Source organism: Rhinolophus sinicus, linkage group LG03 (genome assembly GCF_036562045.2).
Source record: "Rhinolophus sinicus isolate RSC01 linkage group LG03, ASM3656204v1, whole genome shotgun sequence".
Lineage (NCBI taxonomy): Eukaryota > Metazoa > Chordata > Mammalia > Chiroptera > Rhinolophidae > Rhinolophus > Rhinolophus sinicus.
In genome coordinates this window covers 125,820,717-125,841,005 of record NC_133753.1, presented here as the reverse complement: position 1 = coordinate 125,841,005, position 20,289 = coordinate 125,820,717, and the positions used below count along the sequence as shown (strand labels likewise).

Here is a 20,289-nt window from a genome sequence, read left to right as displayed (position 1 = left end):
GGAGCGGGCTTCTCTCCGGGGACGGTCCTCTCCTTGCTTTCCTTTTCCTCCTCCGCGCGTTGTTGCTGCCTGCCCCCTGCGCCCTCCCTGCGCAGCCCGGGTCCGGGAGGGGAGAGGAAAGGGCGGCGGGGGGCGGGAGACGCCGCAGGGTGGACGCGCGTTTGGAGGCAACTCCTGCTCGATCTGTGCATCCCCACGTCCAGGGTGCTCGCCGGCCCGGCCTCGGCGGCTGCCGCGGCGGCCGCAGGAAGGGGCTTGGAGGAGGCGGGGGCTGCGCTGCGGGGGCGGGACCGGCTGTCCCGGCGCTAAGTTGTGGGGCCCGGCTCCTCCCGACTGGATTCTTTCCCCCTCGGCTCCTGGGACCCAGCTCCGCGCCGCCGGCCCCTGAGCCACCGAACCCCCACTTCCTGGGTGAGGAGGACACGCCTGCCCTTGTGGAGAAAACTTTTCCTGCGGACTTGGTCGAGGCGGTGGTGGCAGGAAGTCCGGGCAGCGACCTCTCTCCTCCGCCTGCTGCGCTCGTCCTGCCGGGTACCCGCGCTAAGCTCGAGATCAAGTTTTCGGGGCTCCTTCCGGGCTGCAGACGGGTCTCGCCTTAAGAGGGGCGCCCGGCCCCAAGGAGGACAGCGGGCCAGGGCGAAGGCCGAGGGCGCGTGGTGGTTTCGGAGACAAGGTGCGGAGCGCGGCCGGGACCTTCAGCCGCAGCGTTAAGCGCGGAGAACACGAGCTTGGGAGCGGAGAGCCTCTGGCGGCCGCTTCCAGGAGTCCACAGTCTGCTTCCTCCGGGTGAAGACAGTGTCCTGGACCCAAGTCTATCGAGGAAAAAATGAAGTTAAGCCGTCAGTTCACCGTATTCGGCAGTGCGATCTTCTGTGTTGTGATCTTCTCGCTCTACCTGATGCTAGATCGGGGTCACTTAGACTACCCCAAAAGCCCGCGCCAAGAGGGCTCCTTTCCCCAGGTAAGCGCCCGGGGCACAGAGATCCCAGAGGGTAGGCATGGGGGCCGGTAGTTACCCGCTGCTCCTCGACCTCTCTCCCGCGGAGGCTCCGCGCCACGGCTTGGCCAGTCCGAATTGGAGGAGGATCCGAGCCTCCTCCAACCCGGCTTGGCAGCGTTGGATCGGCGGTGACCGCGATCCCGGAGCCTTCTCCCGGGCGCGAGGAGTTAACAAAGTGCTGGGCGGCATGCTTGGCGGGATCGAGCTCAGGTGAAGTGGCCATGATCCTGCACTGGTACCCGGGCCTGTAAGGGTGGCCTCGGGCACCTGCTGGCCGGGGATCGGGCGCGGCGTGAGGCGCGCCCTGGCCTGCACAACGCCTGTTTGCCGCTGTTGGGTAGCCCGTCAGCCCACACAGGGTTAAGCTGCACAGACCCCCTGCACGCGCCCACTCGTGGAAATGGATCACACAGACTCCATTTGGGCAGTGTTCTTACCCCACCGTCTCTTAAGAAATAAAAGTTTATTTCGTGTTGCAGACCTCTTAAAAGTGAATCTGTAGGGTTGATTTTAGTGTCGTCGTTCTTCAGCTACATCGGGTTTGTTTGGAACAGACGTGGGAGCCTAGTGGGGAAGCGCGTGTCATACTCCAGCCGGAAGCTGTGGGGCGCTCAGCCTTGTGCCCAGTGGTCGAATTGTCAAACGAGTTACGGAAAACGACCCGTTTTCAGTCTTCTATTTAAAGTTACTAAAAATAAACAAACGGAGACAAACGGTTCTATTTGGAAGGACACAGCGCCGCGTGTGTTTCGGTTTCGAGTTATTTGCCAATGACCAAGTCCACTTAGGAAATTTTAGTAAAATTACGTATTGTGTAATATCCCCTGTAATGAATGAACCTGAAGATCTCAAAATCCTGACAAGCTGATCTGACAACTATTTGACTCAGAGACAGAGAAACGTAGTACGTGAATAAGTTGATGTTTTAAATTTGTCTTTGTGACAATTTAAATGACGAAAGAGTATCCTTGCCTTTTGTTCTTGTGATATGCTAGAGCAAAAGGCTTGAATTTATTTGAAATTAAACTACTAACTTTGCCTGAGTTATTATGAAAGTGAAAAAACACCCCTTTGTGATTGCTATCATCAATACAGGACACTCAGAATATTTTACCGGTGAGAATATTTTACCCTGAGAGGTATTGAAAACCTTATGAACAGATGTATCAAAATTTGTAAAAGCTTCTGCTTCTCCTAAGTAGTCTGATAGGGTAAATATAAGTGAGATAAGCACTTTGAGATATCTTTAAATCTTAAGTTTAGAGTTTTTCTAGTGCTTGTTGATAAGATTGAGTAAAAGTTTTAAAAAGGGTAAATCCTGTGAAGCAAGAGCAAAAAGAGGATTTCTAAGCCTTGTTTAATATGCTGTTTAATAATTTTGGGGCTAAACTTACTGTGATTTCCCCCACCAAACCTATTTCCAGAATTTTCTTCATTACATGAAAAATCATAAAAACTGATACATTTTACTTAAAGTGTTATCTTGACTACTGTCCTATGGCTTTGTTTTGATCACTTGGAAATGACTTATGCAAACATCTGGGGCCGGGGTTCTCTGGCAACCTTGACATTTTACTGCTTCTAAAGAAGTGAGTGACTCATTCACTTTACTGGGACATCTTAGGCAAAGTTAATTCCAGTATTTTAATATCCACCTCTAGTCCTTGTCATGGGACCGAAGTTCTGCTTAGAATGTAAAGCATTTGGTGGAGAAAAGTGACAGTGGATGCCGGAAGAGGAGGCCCTGTGTGTTTTCTGTTTTGTGTGCAAGCAGTGAGGTAGGTGGAGTTTTTTATACTTAAGGATGTCTTTCTCAGAATTTCAGTATTGGATTTTCGGTGCAGGAAGAAGGCACCCTTTACTGATTTAGTTTTGGGGAGCCACTGAATCACCAAGCAGGTGGACAGGATGAAAGTGCTGTAAGGCCAATTCGTGTTTGACATCAGCCAGAGTGCCTTCCACGATAAACACGATTCCCACAACCACCACCCCAGTAGGTGAGGAAACAGGCACAGCAAGATGGACTTGCCCAAAGTCACACAGCTAAAAGCTGAGATTTGAACAGGCGGCCTTTGGAGTCCAGGCTCTCAGCTGCCAGCTGTACTGCCACGTAGTAGTCCTTTGCCTACTGTTAGGCCCCAGCCTGCTTGTGGAAAAGATCTGATGGGGAAGCTAGAGCATGTTACTCTGTGGCTCCTTAGCTTATGACTTTTTTTTTTTAAAAGGAACTTTTAAAAAAAGCCCAAATAAATATGCTCTTTTTCCGAAACATTTAATGCTCGAAATTTATACCTCTCCCACAATGTCTTCTAGCTCACTTCAGAGCTAAACATTATAATGAAAACCATGATGTAGGGCAGCATCCAGCATTTGAGTTGATTTTTTTTTTCCCCCACTACTTCTCTCATGTAAACCTTAATTTGATGAGAACACCAAACATAGCACAACTAAATTACAATGTATTATGTTTCTTCGTTCCGTTTGGGTACTGAATTCCTTAGTTTTATTAGAACCCAGCTAGTCAGTCACTATGTATCATTTTTGGTGTTTAGTAGAATGATTTATCTAGAAAGGGTTTGATTTCCTCTGACTTGTCCATTTTAGTTTCTGTCAGTTGATCTAGAACCTTCAGGAAGGTATATGGTCCATCTTGTACGTAAGCATGACGTGCTTTAAAACTATCCTAGATTGAGAGCAATCTATTTGCTGTTATTCTGGCTTTCATTCTTTCCTTCCTCCCACACCTCTGTTTTCCACCACTTCGCCAGACTCGGGGGTGGAAGTGGGCCCAACTTGGGGTGCTCCATTTTCTCCCACACTGGAGCAGCTGCCTGCATCTGAGATACTCTTTGGAAGGCTTTACCCTGTGTTTCTGGGAGGAATTCCTTTGAGGCCTGGAGGCAACAGGTGGCCTTGTCTGTTTTAGCTTATGTATATATTTCAGGGTTAATAAATCTCAGTTAGAAAAGTTAATAAAAATTGCACTCCGAATGAGAGGCTGGCCAGGGCCTAATGCCCTGAAGATACTTTGAGGTAATGTAAGAATTCCAGCAGATAGAAAGGAGAAACGTTAAAGTCTTCCTGAAATTCTTTATTATTTCATACAAGCAGATTTCACAAGTTGCTTACTATCAGCGATGTGCATAATATTATGTCTTATTGTTGTATCTAGAGAATTAAATTAATGAGCCAGGTTTGTGTAACAAATGATCAGTTTTTAAATAACTAGTATAGCGTATGACCATAAGGATTAATATTAACTCTTGGGGTTGATGGAAAATGTGACAGTGAAGTTCAGACTTTATTTTTGTGCCCAGGTAACATTTATCAAGTGAAAAAGTGAGACTGTCTTAATACAAGTATTGATTGAAAGACATTGGAAGGTGGGGATTTTTATGCCTTTTGTTTTTTTAACTTTTGTTGTGAAAATATAATACACATACAGAAATATGCTGAAACTCTTTCCATCTCTAGTACTTTAAGGTCCAACATAGTTGATGTTTAATAAAAGTTGACCTCAATCCCCAATTATTTTATTTTTCTTTCAGAAATCTGTGAATCGTAATGACCATGTTTTCCCCAAAATAAGACCTACCCGGACAATCAGCTCTAATGCGTCTTTTGGAGCAAAAATTAATATAAGACCCGGTCTTATGTTAGATAAGACCCGGTCTTATAGTAAAATATCTATCATAAGACTGGGTCTTATATTAATTTTTGCTCCAAAAGACGCATTAGAGCTGATTGTCCGGCTATTTTCGGGGAAACAGAGGACATATGGAAAAATGTGATCTTCCCCACTTCTCCACACTTAAGTGCACTCTGTTTATAAACTGTAGCACTTGTGGCTGGGGTTTGTGCGGGTGTACAAATGGGAGCTTGCTTCATTTCGATAGTGTTTGAGATCTGTGACTTTTGGGAAGTGGTAGAACTTTGACAGTGGTGGCAACCAGGTGTTCAGGAGGAATGCAAGAACGTGAAAACCTCTGAAGAGGCTGTTCTCCACCCCCTCCTGAGGGCAGGCATCCTACAGGACTCTTGCCCAACGTGTTTCACTAAAACTCAAGCTTACTTCCTAAACACCAACTGGGACAGACACTCGCTGCATCTGGTCTGAAGGCTTAAGTTTATTATTGTTAAAACTGAATGTGTTGCTCCCAGAGTAGCACTGCTGTCAGGGTCTAAACAAATACATTTGTTTGGGAGATGTTGCAATCCTATTTATCTGCAGGGGATTTTACTCTGTTACTCATTAATTAGCATTAAAGGATATCTGGGCTGTGGGCAGGCCAAAACATTGACTAAACTTAGCACTCTTATTTGTTGTTTTTACTTTGAGTCAGCTGTTGCTTTTTGTGATAGCTGTTAAAACTCTGGCCTTTTTTTGGCAGACTGGCATTAAGTGTTGAGATTTTCCTAGAAGGAGTAATTCGGTAGCTGCCGCTGCTTAATTATTAGTTTTTCTTTTCCTTTCTTTTTTTTTTTTGAGTCCAGCAGTCTCAGTTTTCCCTTGTTGTTTCCTCACTTCCATATAGATCTTTCAGAAAATGGGAGGATATTCAGTAGGGGAGATATGATTTCTGGTTGCCGCATTGTAAGTCATTGTACTTTGGCCCCTTTGGATGTTGTTGGTCAAATTCCTGGCAGCATGGACTCTTACAGTATACGCAGAACTAAGGAGAGGTGGAGGAACTCCAAGAGTGAATTTTGCTTCTTTTCATCATTGTGATTTGTAGGTTGATCAGGACAGGCAGTAGACCATTTTAGCTAAAAAAGGTTTCTCTTCACTTACAGATTGCAAGCCAAGCTGCTAATTTGAAGGTTGAAACCATGCTTAGGTTCAAACAAGTGTGAGCACGGTTGATTGTACTGAAATGCAGTTCAAACCTAATGCTTGAGTGTTGTCAGATTTGCCTTGTGATAGGGAGGAAGTAAATCATTTGATTTGAAAGAAAGTCTCTTGAGGTCATAACGTAGCTTTTCTGTGAGATAGTATGTTTAAGATAATGTTGTTTGTACTTTTATGCAGACATAGTAAGTATCCAGTAAATAGTTTACGTTAAATTTGTAAATCTAACATAACTATTATCGAAAGAAAAGATCCACTTCGAAGCACTGTAGTTTAAAACTGTACATACTCTACCTTTGGCTACCTCATAGCGTCATTGTTATTGACATTTTGGGCTGGGGTGCTGTCTTATGCATTTTAGGGTGTTCAATAGCATCCCTAGAGTCTACTGGTCTTATGCCAGAAACACCTTTTCCTCTCCCTTCCCCCAGTTGTAGCAACCAAAAGGGGATCTCCAGACATTGCTGAATGTCCCCTGGGGGCAAAATCGACCCTGTTGAAAACCAGTTTTGGCAGCAGTCTAGCCAAAGGCCTATTTTTTATACCCACTGTGCATTTTGCATTTTAGGAAGGGGTGAGCCAAAGGCTTAATTCTAATACTCAAAAGGATAACTAGCATGTTTGGATGATCGAAATGTATCCTTTCTCTGGATGCCTAAAAGTCACTTACATTTTTAGGATTCTAAATTGCCATATGTTACAGAAAATACAAGCGTAGATTATGTTCATATGCAAGTTAAAGAAAAAATGGAAGATTATCATACTGAAATTTATTTTTTTAAGATTGGATGTACTTTAAAAAAATTGGATGCACTTATTATTCTGAGAAAAGCATTATGGTCAGATGATAGTAAGTAGATCATCTTTTACTTTCTGTGAGCTGAATTAGAGGTTGTCAGTAGTTCTGATTTATTCCCTTTGCCTTTTAGTACAGGAAGATAAGATGCATTGATTAGTAACAAGGTAGCATGAAAGTCATATGCTAAAATAATTTGAGATGTCTGAAATTTCCTCAGGCAAGCTATTTCCTTTCTTCAAGGTATCACTTAGTTTTATTTCTGTTAATTCTGGTGATTCTGGCTACTTGTATCACTTCTTGAGATGAGAAAAAGCAGGGAAAGAAACTGGAAAATAAAGTGCCTGGAGACTTCCCTCCTGTCTGTCCATTTCATTTTGTTTTAAATAGCCTTTTATAAGAAAGGGGATGGGAGTAGGGATAGGAAAAGAATGAAGTTCTTGACAAATATCCTCCTTCCTTCCCTTTTGTCCTCAAGGCCTCTGGTCTTGATTCTGCCTAAGTCAGCTAACTGTGTCGAATCTGTGCTGCCACCTGTTTTTGTAGGGGCCCAAGATAAGAATGGTTTTTTCGTTTTAAAATGGTTAAATATTTTATGAGGTAACCACACTCATTCCTCTATGAATTGTGCTTTAAGGTTAGAATTTTTGTGCAGTTGTGACAGATACTATCTGCCTCACAAAGGCCAAAATATTCACTGTCTGGCTCTTTACAGAAACAATTGTCCAATTCCTAGTTTAAACTGTATTTCTTTATTATTAACATTGGAGGCCTACAGTGTGGTTCGATCTGTTGAAGCAGAGGTGGGTTAATTAAAAACACAATTCTCATGAGCTGGTTATTACATCAGCATTTGTCAAATTCAGTTTGTGTTTTGAGAGTGTGGTTTAAAACTAGTGCTATCCACATGTTTCATAGATTTCCACATATCCTTGGGGAACTTTCATGCTGGAGCATGGATATCTTTCTATTACCTGAAGGTTTCTCACTATAGGGCTGCTCTGAGACATAGGGTTCTAGGGCACGAACTAAGCAAGAGTGATCCATAGTCTCAAGATTGAAAACCATGACTTTATAATATTTGGATTTGCTACAGTTCAGACATGTACTGGATTCTGAGCCTCATCGGACTGCTTGGGGCAGTTAGTAACTGTAGAGGGAGAGCCAGGGTCTAGGGATCTTTATAAACCATAGATCTTGGCTGGAACGTGACATTCCTCCCTGAATCCCTGAGGGCTGCTCAGCTTAGAGGCACAGAAGTACCAGGATGCCTGCAGGGGCACTTAACTGCTACCCTACTATGTTTTTGCATTTTTATATGTATGTATTTATGCATTTTTCACATCTAAATGGATTTCCCAGCAGCTTCTTTGCAGGTGTGCACCCATGGAAGTCCAGAGAAATTAAATGCTTTTTCCAATGGCAGGGCAGGCCCCAAATGCGACCCAATTTTACCAGTGAACCTCGCTGTCTGGAAACAGGATTCTGGAGAGCCAGGAATTTGCCAATGATTTTTATTCTTTTAAACACGTTTCCTCTAGGACTGCTACTGTTTAGTTTTGTGATGAGGAGCTCTCCCCCTTCAGGGTAAGGCTATGCTTTGGGGCTGAAGCTGTCCTTTGCAGCAGTTCACCTCTGTTCCTTCATGCCACAGGTGGAGAGGAATGTGGAATGTATGGGTCTAGGCCTTCGTGGTAGCATTACTATTATTATTATTATTATTATTATTATTATTATTATTAGTCTGTGGAGCATTAGAGGATGGAAGACTGAGAGTATGACTCATCCTCAGAATTATTTTCTGCACAAAAAAATCCTGAATGTGTATTTTCAGAATCCCATGAGGTAGTCATCTTAATAGTACCAGCACTCCAGAAAAGTCGTAAAATGAAGAAAAAAATCAGAGATAGAATTTTAGAGTAGGGAGGGCTCTTCCAGGCCAGGTAATTCACTCTTTGGTTTTCCATATAAGGACGCTGAGCTACATAAATTGGACTTCAGAAATTTGCCCCAGGGCTCATCGCCAGTCATAGCATACCTCAGACATGCGCTGTGGCCTGCAATTCAGTGGCCCATCTGTTGTACTATACCCAGCATATATTTGATAATTTACTATGTGTTAGGTACTTTGGTGATTAGGAGAGACATACTAGAAATGTTATTACTTGCTTTGAAAGGGCTTCGTAGTTATTTGAGGGGACACAACTGCCATTTGTGAAACAATTAGAGACAGTTAAATGTCATTTAATGATTCACTTAAAGAAGTTAGAGCAGTGCCCGACATATAATAAATTCTTAATCTATGCTAGTTATTACCAATGAACAGAGATTTAGGAGCAGAGGTTTACCTATTAGGTACCAAGCACTGTTGTAAGTTCTGATGGTACAGGAGCGAAAAATAAAACAAGAGTCCGTGATCTTGATTTATATCCTTAATATAAGGGCAAAAGCCTCAAAAGGAATTGAGAAACAGAACTAAGTTCTAGTAATGGCCTAGGTCCAGCTGACCGAAGGACATGGGAAAGAAGCAAGACTTTCCTGATGGGGCAGGACTTTGAAGGGAGAAAGAACGTTCTTAGCATGAAGTTCAGTGCTTTTGGAGGCTTGGAGTTATGAAGGAGGGCATCATGAGAAGAAGTGAGGAGACTGATTTAGAATCTTTGGTGCTTGTAAAGGGTAGTTGGGAAAACAAGGTAGGTAGTTTGGGATCAGATTGTGAATTGCCCTGAAAACCAGTCTGAGGAGTGATGCAATAGATAGTTGTTAACCATTTGAAGGTACAGAGTATACCAGAACGCCGCTTGAGAAAAGCAGTGTTGGAGAATTAATTTCATAGAAAATTTTAGACCTGGAAGAGAGCTAAGAGAATATTTAATCTAGATTATTCTGGTAGCAGTGTGTAGGAAGACTCATAAGCAGGAAGGAGCTGAGAATCTGTTTGAGGTAATACAGACAGAAGGCAGTAAATCCTGATACCAGTACTGAATTGGCTAGAATTAAGAGGGAGAGGGAAAATGTGGAGACATTTTGTAAAAAGAAGCATTGGGGCTTTCTACCGTGTTTCCCCGAAAACAAGACTGGGTTTTATATTAATTTTTGCTCCAAAAGGCGCATTAGGGCTTATGTTCAGGGGATGTCATCCTGAAATATCATGCTAGGGCTTATTTTCCAGTGAGGTTTTATTTTCGGGGAAACACCGTATAGATTTGATAAAAGATAACGATGGTTGGTTTGAGTCAAAGAAATTTCTCTCACCTTTTTCCTTTGGGGTATTTGGAGCCTGCTTGTACTGTTTGTGGAAGGAGATAGTTTGAAAGATAAGCTGGTTTGAAAGCCCAGTTCGGTTTCATTTATGGTTAGGTGGACATTAGTGGAAATAGTGGGCTGGAGTGCCAGAGTGAGAGATCAGGGAGGGGACATGTGACCTGGTGGTCATCAGTATAGTCGAGAAGGAATCAGCTCACTCGGGACTATGCTTTGTGAGAAGAGAGCAGAGCACCAAGTACATTTCTTACAGCCAAAAGCTATGCTTCTTTATTAAGATTATTGTGTAGCAGATGTTAATAAAATGAAGTCAGCTTGTATTCAGATTGTCAGAAACCAGCGCATTGGGCAGCATATCTAAGAAAAGATGAGACTATCATAAGGAGTTCAAAGAAGCATTTCAATAGGAAACTAAAAAAGACCCTTCTCACCTTTGGCCCACCTTATGGGGATAAATTCTTTCTTTCTGTGCTGTAAGAACAGAAATAGGTTCCTCTGTGTGGGGTGGGGGGGCGGAGGATAGATAATTTATTAAAGATCAAAAGGCAGCACCCCAAATCGGGGCCTCAAAGTTCAAGGTTGTTCAGAAAATGAGATTTCTGGTAATACCCACCAACTGCCTCTTGTTTATGGCAAAGAGCCCCCCTCTCTTTTGCTTGGTTGCTGACCCACCACATACTGAAATAAAACTATCTCTGTCCAACGACCACCTCTTGAAAATTTGTAGGGTCAAATCAAGACGACAGTGGAGATGCAAGATAGTTCTTGTGACTTTTAGGGGAAAAAAACCTAACCAGTAATTGTTTAATAGAAGAAAGAAAAAGATTTGAGAAGAATTCAAGATTTGTATCCTTAACTCATCTTTGATGCTGTTGGTATGGTATTTAGAAGTTTGCTATTATTATGTAATCTGTTACATTGTGCCTTACTATGTTGCATTTGTTGCTTCCGTGGTATTTACCAGGTCTTACCTTGCCCTAGGAGATCAGTTGCTTCAGATGGATTTTTATAAAGCCAGTCAGTAGGGAAGGATTTGGAAAACTGTAGAATCTTTGGTGCTTGCAAAGAAGAGTTAGGAAATTCAGAATTTATAATCATTCACATGGGGCTTGCCTAAATACCTGTCTCCTGTCAGTGAGGAATAGAAGGGGCTTATTGAGGAGATGATTGGTATAAATAAGCCTGAAGTCAGGCTGATTATCTCCTTTCAGAGGCTCCCCAAAACTATTTCTATATGAAAAACCATCTTAGACATGTCAATTGCATTTATTTAACAGCAGGCCCTAAAATATAGTATAGGCCATTCATCCATGGCAAATGAGTTTAGGTAGTATAAATGGATAGTATATAATAACCCTTGTATACAAAGACTGCCTTATGTGAAAAAATATAAGGCAGAGTACCAAAAAAGACCAGCAATCATTGGCCAGATGACATGTGACTGGTTCTCTGGGAATTGTTGCAGCCTAAACATATACATGAACTTCCATGTGTGTTCTTGGGTGGCATACACTGTTGACATATTATCTTAGAGTGCTATGTATAGGAATAGAAATACAGTAAAACTTCATTTTACAAGAAAAATCATTGTGGTCTTTTTAAAAAAAAGTTTTGCCAAAAAAAAAAAAAACACACGTAATATTTCATAGAACAATTTGGGAAGTGCTGAATTAAAGAAAAATATTCAATTAGTCAACACTTTATTTGCTTAGCACCACTTAATGCAGTTATTAAATGTATTTGAAAGTAATAAAACTGCATTGTATGAAAATATTTTATAATCCAAGCATTTTGCCCTATTTACAAGCTCTTCTACTAATAACATTTTTAAAAGATAACCTGTTTCGCAGAATCTCACTTTATATAGTAGCTTGGTGCCTAAAATGGTGCCTCAACAGGAAGTGGTTTCTGTGCAGCTGCATTAGGCTGGCATGGGTGGGGGCTGTATGTTCTAATCTAAATATACATCTGGAAACTCGCAGGGTGGAAATGGAGCTGTGCCCTGGAGCCTGGAGAAAGTGCCAGCAACTGGAGCCGGGACCATGTTTTTTGAAAGTGGTGAGAGAGTAAGGTACAAAGGTGGGGAAAAACCAGAGTGGCCTGTTATTCCAGGTCAGGGCTGGGATCCTCTGTGGTGATTCTGGCAGCGGCACAGTGGTTTTACCCAGGTGCAGCCAGGAATCCTTAGGGACCTCACCTACCGAGGTAAAGGGTAGTGAGCTTGAAGTCCCAGCTCTTCCCTTGGCACTCTTGTCATACATGTGTATCTGCATCTGAGGAGCCTCTGTTACCGTCACACCTAGGCAGGTATGAATTATGAATAATGATTTGCCAGGGCAAAGCGTGCATTGCTCTTGTGTTTTGGCAAGGTGTTATGTAATTATTCTTTATGCTCATATGGTGAGGGTATTTATTTCTTTGAATGAACAAATGGCCGCACAAAGAAAATACCCTGGAAGAGATTCAGGCATGATAAACTCTGGGTCTGGAAAATACCATTAAGAGGTCATTTGTAACTATGGTTTGTGGCTTGCTGATAGAGAAGTAGTTACATACACAACTGTGGCCACAGCCTCAGTTCACACTCTTTGGCCTCAACAGTACACATCTTAAGGGGGGAGGAGCAGTCACTTGTGGGGTTACTTGTCATTCAGGAAACCAAAATGCTTTCCTGTTAAGTGCCTGAGCTCTGACTGAATAGGAGGGTTTTTCTCTCTATAGTTGAACAGCGTCTGACTTGGAACTACTGCAATACCAGTGACACCCCTGCTGGAAATACAGACTCTCTTTTACCAAATCACAGTTCCTACATTTAGCTTTAATGCAGTGGTTCTTAACTGCAGATGTGTGAGAATCACCTGGTGAGCCTTTTACAATTATAAGAAGTGGCTCTGTGTACTCTCTCTAGGTAATCCCATTCGTTCCCACTGCTTTAAATTCATATTTATATAGCTACTCAAGCTTATATATTCTCCTGGCTTTTGAGCTTGTGTGTCTACCTGATATCACCACGGAGCTATCTATCTAATAGTTCCAGAAGAAAACCTGTGCCCCTCACTCTGCTCCTTCCCCAGCATTCCCTATTGCTCTTCAGTGCCACCTACAAATATCATTCTCCCAGTGGCCTCAGAAAAAAAACACACAAAAAAACAAAAAACAAACAAACATTTTTCTTTTCCTGACCCTTCCTACTCCCTGTGTCCTGTCAAATGGCCCAAGCCACCATGGCATTTACCTGGCCACCTGCCGTACCATCTTACCCCACTTGCCCCACCGTAGCGCTAGAATACCTTTAAAACACTTTTCATTCATTAGCGCCCAACCTATCCAAGATGAAGATTTTGATGTTTCTTTCCCTGAAAAAATATTTTTAATCATAAAGTCTTTTCCTATCTCTTTTATTCTAAGGTAGATATGTAGCCTTAGACCAAAATATGCCCCTGGGAAAACAGCTTATAAAGTCACGTGGTGTCACCCCTCTGGCTCCATTGCATGGGCTCTCAGCTCCCCACGTCTTCTGATGGGGATTCGGGCGGCTTCCTCTAACAGGGACTGCAAATAGAAGGAAACTTTCTAAACTTTATTTATATTGGGTCAACTCCTTGCCAGGCATATTTATTTCCTATTGCTGTTGTAATCACAACAAACTCTGGCTTAACGTAAGAAAAAATGTATTTTCTTACAGTTCTAGAGGTCTCAAGTCTGAAATGGGTCTTACTGGACTAAAATCAAGATGTTGGCAGGGCTGCCTTTCTTTGGAGGCTCTGGGGGAGAATCCGTTTCCTCACACCTTTACCAGCTTCAAGGAGCTGCCTGTATTTCTTGGTTCAAGACTCCCTTCTAGGATGGCATCATTCTGACCTCTTCTGTTTTCATATCTCATATCGATCTGACTCGCCTCCTTTTCCCTCATAAGGACCCATGTGATTACATTGGACCTACCTGAATATTCTAGGACAATCTCCCTATCTCAGAATCCTTAAATTAATCACATCAGTGAAGCCTGTTTTGCCATGTAAGGTAAGAGATTCACTCCAGGTTTCAGGACTTAGGACATGGACATCATTTGGGGTGGGGTGGGAGGGGCATCATTATGCCTACCACAGTAGGTTCTTTGTATTGCCAAGTTTTGCATCTGTAGATTAAACCAACTGCAGGTCTATTTTATGATGATGACAACTTCAATTGCACACAAAGCCTTTACCTTTTACTCCCCCTGTCTTTTATATTTTTGATGTCACAATTTACCTTTTTTAAATTGTGTACATACTAACAAATTATTGTAGCTATAGTTATTTTTAATACTCTTGTTCTTTAACCTTTACTAGATTAAGTGGTTAATATTTTACCATATTACATGGTTAGAGTGTTCTGAATTTGACTATACACTTACCTTTATGAGTGTGTTGTATGTTTATATGTTTTCATGTTACTAATTAGCATGTTTTCACTTCAGCTTTAAGAACTTCTTTCAGCATTTCTTACAAGGCAGGTCTTGTGGTGATGAATTCCCTTCACTTTTGTTTTTGTGGGGAAGTCTTTCTCCTTTTTTTGAAGGACAGCTTGGCCAGGTAAAGTATTCTGGGTTGGCAGTTTTCTTCTTTTAGAACTTTGAATATATCACCCAACTCTTTCATCACGGCCTCTAAGATTTTTGCTGAGAAATCTGTCCATAGCCTGGTGGGGTTTTCCTTGTATGTTACAAGCTTATTTTTTCTCTTCCAGCTTTTAAGATTCTTTCTTTGTCTTCAAAATTTGACCATTTTATTATGTGTCAGGAGAGGATCTCTTGAAGTTGGTTTGGTTTGGTCATCGATGAGTTTCATGAACTTGGGTATCCAAATTCCTCCTCAGATTAGGGAGTTTCTCAGTCATTATTTCTTTAAACAAGCTTTCTGCCCTCTACTTCTCTGTTTTTTCTAGAACGCTAATAAGTTGCAGATTGATCCTCTTATTGGTATTCCGTAGATCATGTAGGCTTTCTTCAATCTTTTTTATTCCTTTTTCTTTTTTCTCTTCTCATCGGACAATTTCAATTGATTAATCTTCGAGTGTACTTATTTTTTTCTTCGTTTGATCAAGTCTCATGTTAAAACTCTCTGTTTAGTTTAGTCACTGTATTCTTCAGCTCCAACATTTCTGTTCTTATGTTTTTCATCTCTTGGTTGAACGTCTCATTTTGTTCTTATGTTTTCCTGATACTGTTTAATTATCTGTGTTCTCCTGTAACTCTCTGTGTATCTTTAAACAATTATTTTGAATTACTTGTCAGGCTTTTGCTGTATCTCCATTTCTTTGGGGTCAGTTACTAGAGGTTTACTGTATTCCTATGGCAGAGTCATGTTTTTCTGATTCTTCCTGATCTCTGTAGCGTTGCATAGGTGTCTGTGCATTTGAAAATGCAGTCATCTCTCCCAGACTTTATGGACTGACTTCGGTAAGGGAAGCCTTTCACCTATGGGTGAGGCATGCGGGGGCATGCTGTGACCCCAGGTCTAGTGGTGCAGGGGCGTGTGACTGCACCAGTTTCAGGGGCATTGTGATGTCTCTTTGATTCAGTTCACTGGGGTCCACAGCATTGACAACTGCATGGTCTTTGGCAAGTGCTACAGTGTCTGCAGTGGCAATAAGGGCATTTTAAGTCCTCAATGGCATCTCCAGGTCCAGTTCCCAAGGACTACAGCAGATAGCAGTGGTGACGAGAGCTGGTGGTATACATACACTCAGCTATGGGGGCCAGCTGCTAGGGGCATGTGTAGTGGCCGGGGCTGGTTGCAAATGTATGTTGTGGTAGCAGCCAATGCTGGCAGTCTGGGTTGGGGCCAGCTGTGGGCACACTGGTTGGTGACGTGCACTGCCGTGCCTGCTCTGTCTCACCGTGGGCACATGGCAGTGGAGGCTGCTGATGGAGATCAGGCTGGGTGTGTGCAGGGGCACAGCTGGAGGGTCTAGCAGCAGGTGAGTGCAACGATGCAGTCCAGTGACAGAAGACAGGGTCTCATCTGGGCCTACAAGCATCTGCAGGGCCCCTGGCTCTAGGTGTGCTCTCCCATGGCTTCCCAGGCCTCCTGAGCATATGTAGAAAGTGGATGCTAGTGACAGGTATGCAGGTGTGCAGCTGGAGGGGCCAGCCCCATGGTAGTGGGGGTCAGCTGTGGGGGTTTAGGCGGGAGTCTTGCACTCCTGCAGCCACAGAGGTGTGGGCTGGCTACTGGTGTGGTTCTCGGGCTCCAGAGGGGCTGGGTGGGGAGAGAGCATGGTGGCTGACATCAGCGAATGCCAATACATGGGGTAAGCACTGCAGGGCTTCTATGCCAGCTCTGCAGACTGTTGGTTCGATTCCTTCTTCAATGGTGAAAGCAGGGTTTGTCTGTAGAGCAGGTGACTGAACTCTCTTGCTCTCTGTGTGGCTGCACTTGGTAGCCCCTGCTTTTCTTCTTGAACTATATGTCTCTTCTCTTTGTGCAGTGAAGACTGAGAAGCTGGTTGCATACCACACTCTTTTTTTCCCAGCTAGGGGAACTCTTTCTAGCTGGAGAGTTTTCTCTTGGTGTTGAGCAGTACTGGCTTGAGGGATGGGATGATCCAGACAAAATGAAGCTGTTTTCCTTTGTTTGTGTGTGTGTGGTTAGTCTCAGATTTTTTGTTTGACAGTGTGCTGAAGTTTTGTAGGTAGACTCCAGTCATCTCACAGAGCTGTTTTTGTTTGTGGATAGGTAATTGTTTATCTTTGTGGGAGGATGGAGGTTGGGGTCTCCTATGATGCCATTTTGGTGATGTCACTCTCGTGGCTGGGGCTGTTCCTGAGAGATTTTAGGGTGAGTACCTGGGGTTCATGATTTTGAACAGCCTTTCAGATGTTTCTGATGGTTACTGTTATAGCCTGTTCACCCAACCGCATTGCTACATGGTGGGCATGGCACGTTCAGTGATAGAATCCAAGTCCAGGGAAACTTTGATGTGCTCGAGTGATATGCTGAATCTAAGAAAATTTGATTCCAAGAGGGTAAAAGAATACAAATGGAAGATGGTTGAGATCTGGAATTTCAGATACATACACATTGGGGTGACATTTTGTTTATTTGAATGCTGCCAGTAGTGGTTATATTATACATATGTAGTAATATTTTCTCTACAGTTCTCTTAACTAGAAACTTGATTTGGTTGGATAAACACCTTATATCACTACCATGGTAAGAAGGATTCTAGAGTTTCTCAAGATTCTTTTTCCAAACTCCCTACATCCCTGCATAAGTTGAAAATCATAGCCCGTTGATGATAAGTGAAAGTTGAAAACCATTGGTTGGAGTGTATAGAATCCATAATCTTTTCCTTAGAAAAGGAGCCACATATTTTACCCTACTCACAAGGTCAGTCATGATTATTTAGGACTCCCCTTCTCATTCGTACCTACTTTTTGGCTTGCAATGAATTTTTTCCCCCTGAATTTTCTCTCTTAAAAAATTGTTATTTTCATTATTTTTGGTGTAGGTTTATATGTCCAAAAATGACATTTAATACTTCCTTATGATAGAAAAAAGTGTCACACACTGTTTTTCTTTCTTCCTATTTCCCCCCGCCCCCCAGTAAATGTTTTGCAGTCCTGTTTTGCACCAGGCATTGTGCTAGGCATCACGGTACAATAGAGCCGTTATGGTTCCTGTTCTCAAAATAGAGATTCAGTTAGTGAAGGATAGGGGGAAGCAATGCATGAATAAAATAGATAAAAATGCTGTGGAAGGAACAGAAAACAGGTTGACATAGAGAATAACATGAGATGCCTATTTTAGATAAGATAGCTGGGGAAGGCTCTGCAGTAGGGACATTTGAGGTAGAGTGGAAGCATTGTATAAAGAGAGAACATGTACCGAGATCTTGAGATGGAGTGGGCAGGAGCTGGCTTAGAACTGAAATAAGAATAGGGTGAAGCTAAGTTGAGGGGAGAAAGAGAAGGGTAGAGAGAATAGATATGCAGGTCCTTATTGATTGTAGTAGAAGGTATTTTAATTTTAATGTAAGTGTAATGAGAAACTAGCACTGGAATGTAAGAAAGGTGTTGCATCTGAGTAGGGCATGGTTGAAGGATGTGGATATGGGAATTCAGTTAAGAGGCTGCTATACGAGGCTAGGAGGGATCGTTGGTGGCTTGGACCAGTGTGGTAGCAGTTGAGAGGGAGAGAGGTAGATTGATTCAAGTATTTTGGAGGTAGGATGGACAGAGCTTGTAGATGGGTTGGATATGTGAGCAGGGTGGGGAAGGAGGAAGAATCAGGTATACCACCAAGATTTTGCGAGTGACCAACACGGTGGAGGTTAAAGCTGCTTACTGAAGACTTGAGGCCTGTGGAAGGCTTTTTGAGGAAGGTGTCTTTTGGATGTAAGTTCGAAACCCAAGGTGAGAAGTCAGTACTCATTTGGATAGATGTTTTTTTGTTTGTTTGTTTCAGAGAATAGGGTTTAGTTGGAGATACAAATATGGGGAGGGGGCATCAGTACAAAAAAATGGAATTTAAACCATAGAGTGGATAAGACAGTATAGAGAAGTCAGAGAACTCAGGAGCTAACCTGGGGGCCTCCATCATTTAGATATCGGGGAAAGAAGGAGATTGATAAACAGTTGGAAGGAGGAGAGCCAAGAACATATACTGGGAGTGAGTGAAGAAAACGTTTCTGGGGGGAAGGAATGCCGAATGCTCCATGAGGTGATGGATAAGGTGAGGACCGTGTTTGTTCGTCAGGCTTGACAACATGGAAGCCTTTGGGTACTTTTCATGGTACGTTTTGGTGGAGTAGTGGTCAGGTGCTAATTGGAATGGGCAGATGAGCCAGTGGGAGTTTGGAAGGAAGGGGGATAATAAATGTAGACTGTTAATAATCCCTGTAATGACCATGATGAGTGTGGGGCCCTGGAAAGGGATGCAGGACCAAGGGAAGCACTGAAGTTTGATTTATTTGTTTAGCTAGGATAAGATGTTAAGTTGAACCATATGAAATTGGTGACATTTGATTACTTTTGACTTATAAGAATGGCAGTTTCATATAGCTTGACCAAATAGAACATGTTATGTTGTCACTGAGAATGAGTTGCTTTCAGAAGGGGAGTTTGTTGCAGCAGTGTTGAGAGAGTTTGACCACAAGAATATAGCCTTTGAGCAGCTGGCAGAGATCAGGTTGGAGCTCACCAGCAGAGTGTTGGCCTTTGAAGTGGTGGGAGGGGAAGGCACATGTTCTTTTCAATTATGACAGGAAGGAAGGAGAAGGTGTGCAGATTCAGCTGTGCTCCAGTGATCACCGTGATACCAATCCCAGAAGCTAGTGTCTTACCTGCGCAACTCATTACATAATATGTTTTCAGATTTAGCCGGAGATGCACGATTGATTTTGTTCGTAGGGCTAAGTGGGTACTGGATCCCACTTTGCCTTCTAGTAGGCTCTAAATCAGGGGTGTCCAAACTTTTTTCAACGTTTTTCACCAAGGGCCATATGCGGTAAAATACACAAACAGCCGGGCCACTCACTCGAGGTGAAGTATGTATTGCCTCACCTGGTTTATTTAAGTAAACTAAATATATTTTTGGAATTTGCTGCGGGCCAATTAACAATGGATCATGGGCCGCAGTTGGCCCGCAGGCCGCAGTTTGGACACCCCTGCTCTAAATGTTCTCTCTCCAAAGTCTTTGATATCAGAGATTTTTTTGCTCTGTTTTTCTCTTTTCACCAAAAGCAGAGTAAATCAAATGTCATGACCTTCCTCTCTCCTCAGCAGTGCAACACCCTGGACTCCCTATAGAACTGATTAGCAAATCAAAGAATAAAGTGGTTTTCTCATAAGTAATTTTCTTGCACTACAAAAACTGTCTTTTTCAATACCATCAAGTATTCTTTGACTTGTCAGCATAATTGAAACATTATCTATGATTTCTGTTACTTTAAGGTAGACTACGAGTGCATCTTTTTAAAGTCATACCACTCTTTATTGTGTGTACAGAATTTGCTTATGAGGTTGTGTGTATTTTAAAAATTTCAACTGTTTAGAGGGAGCCTTTATTCCACTGCGTAATACAGTTTTAAAAACAATTTTCATTAGACCATTATGCTGACATATCCCTAGGACATGGTTTTCTCAATGGACTTAATTCAGTATCAAATTCTAGGTACTGATCATTAATTCTATCTTTAAAGCGACAATGAGATTGAAATCATCTTTAATGCCCACAAGTTCCTTTTTCATGAAACATCCATCTCCTGTAATGTTTATTTTGAATAATACTCTCCTCTGTGGGTTAAGGGACCAGGGTCATAGTAAGACTATTCCAAAGGGAGCCCTTTTCTTTCTCAGTGTGTACTTTTTGAGGTGTAGGCAGCTTGGCCGTGTGCATG

At 42.5% G+C, this 20,289-nt stretch overlaps 1 protein-coding gene across 1 annotated transcript in view; it reads left to right on the top strand.

The window, feature by feature from the left end:
* Window positions 1-235: 235 nt before the first annotated feature.
* MAN2A1 (mannosidase alpha class 2A member 1) overlaps window positions 236-20,289 on the top strand; it is a 166,038-nt gene continuing 145,984 nt past the window's right edge. The window contains exon 1 of the mRNA XM_019727767.2: window positions 236-961. Within this exon, the coding sequence (XP_019583326.2) occupies window positions 827-961 (135 nt within the window). The 5' untranslated portion in view covers window positions 236-826. The remainder of the gene's footprint in view (window positions 962-20,289) is intronic.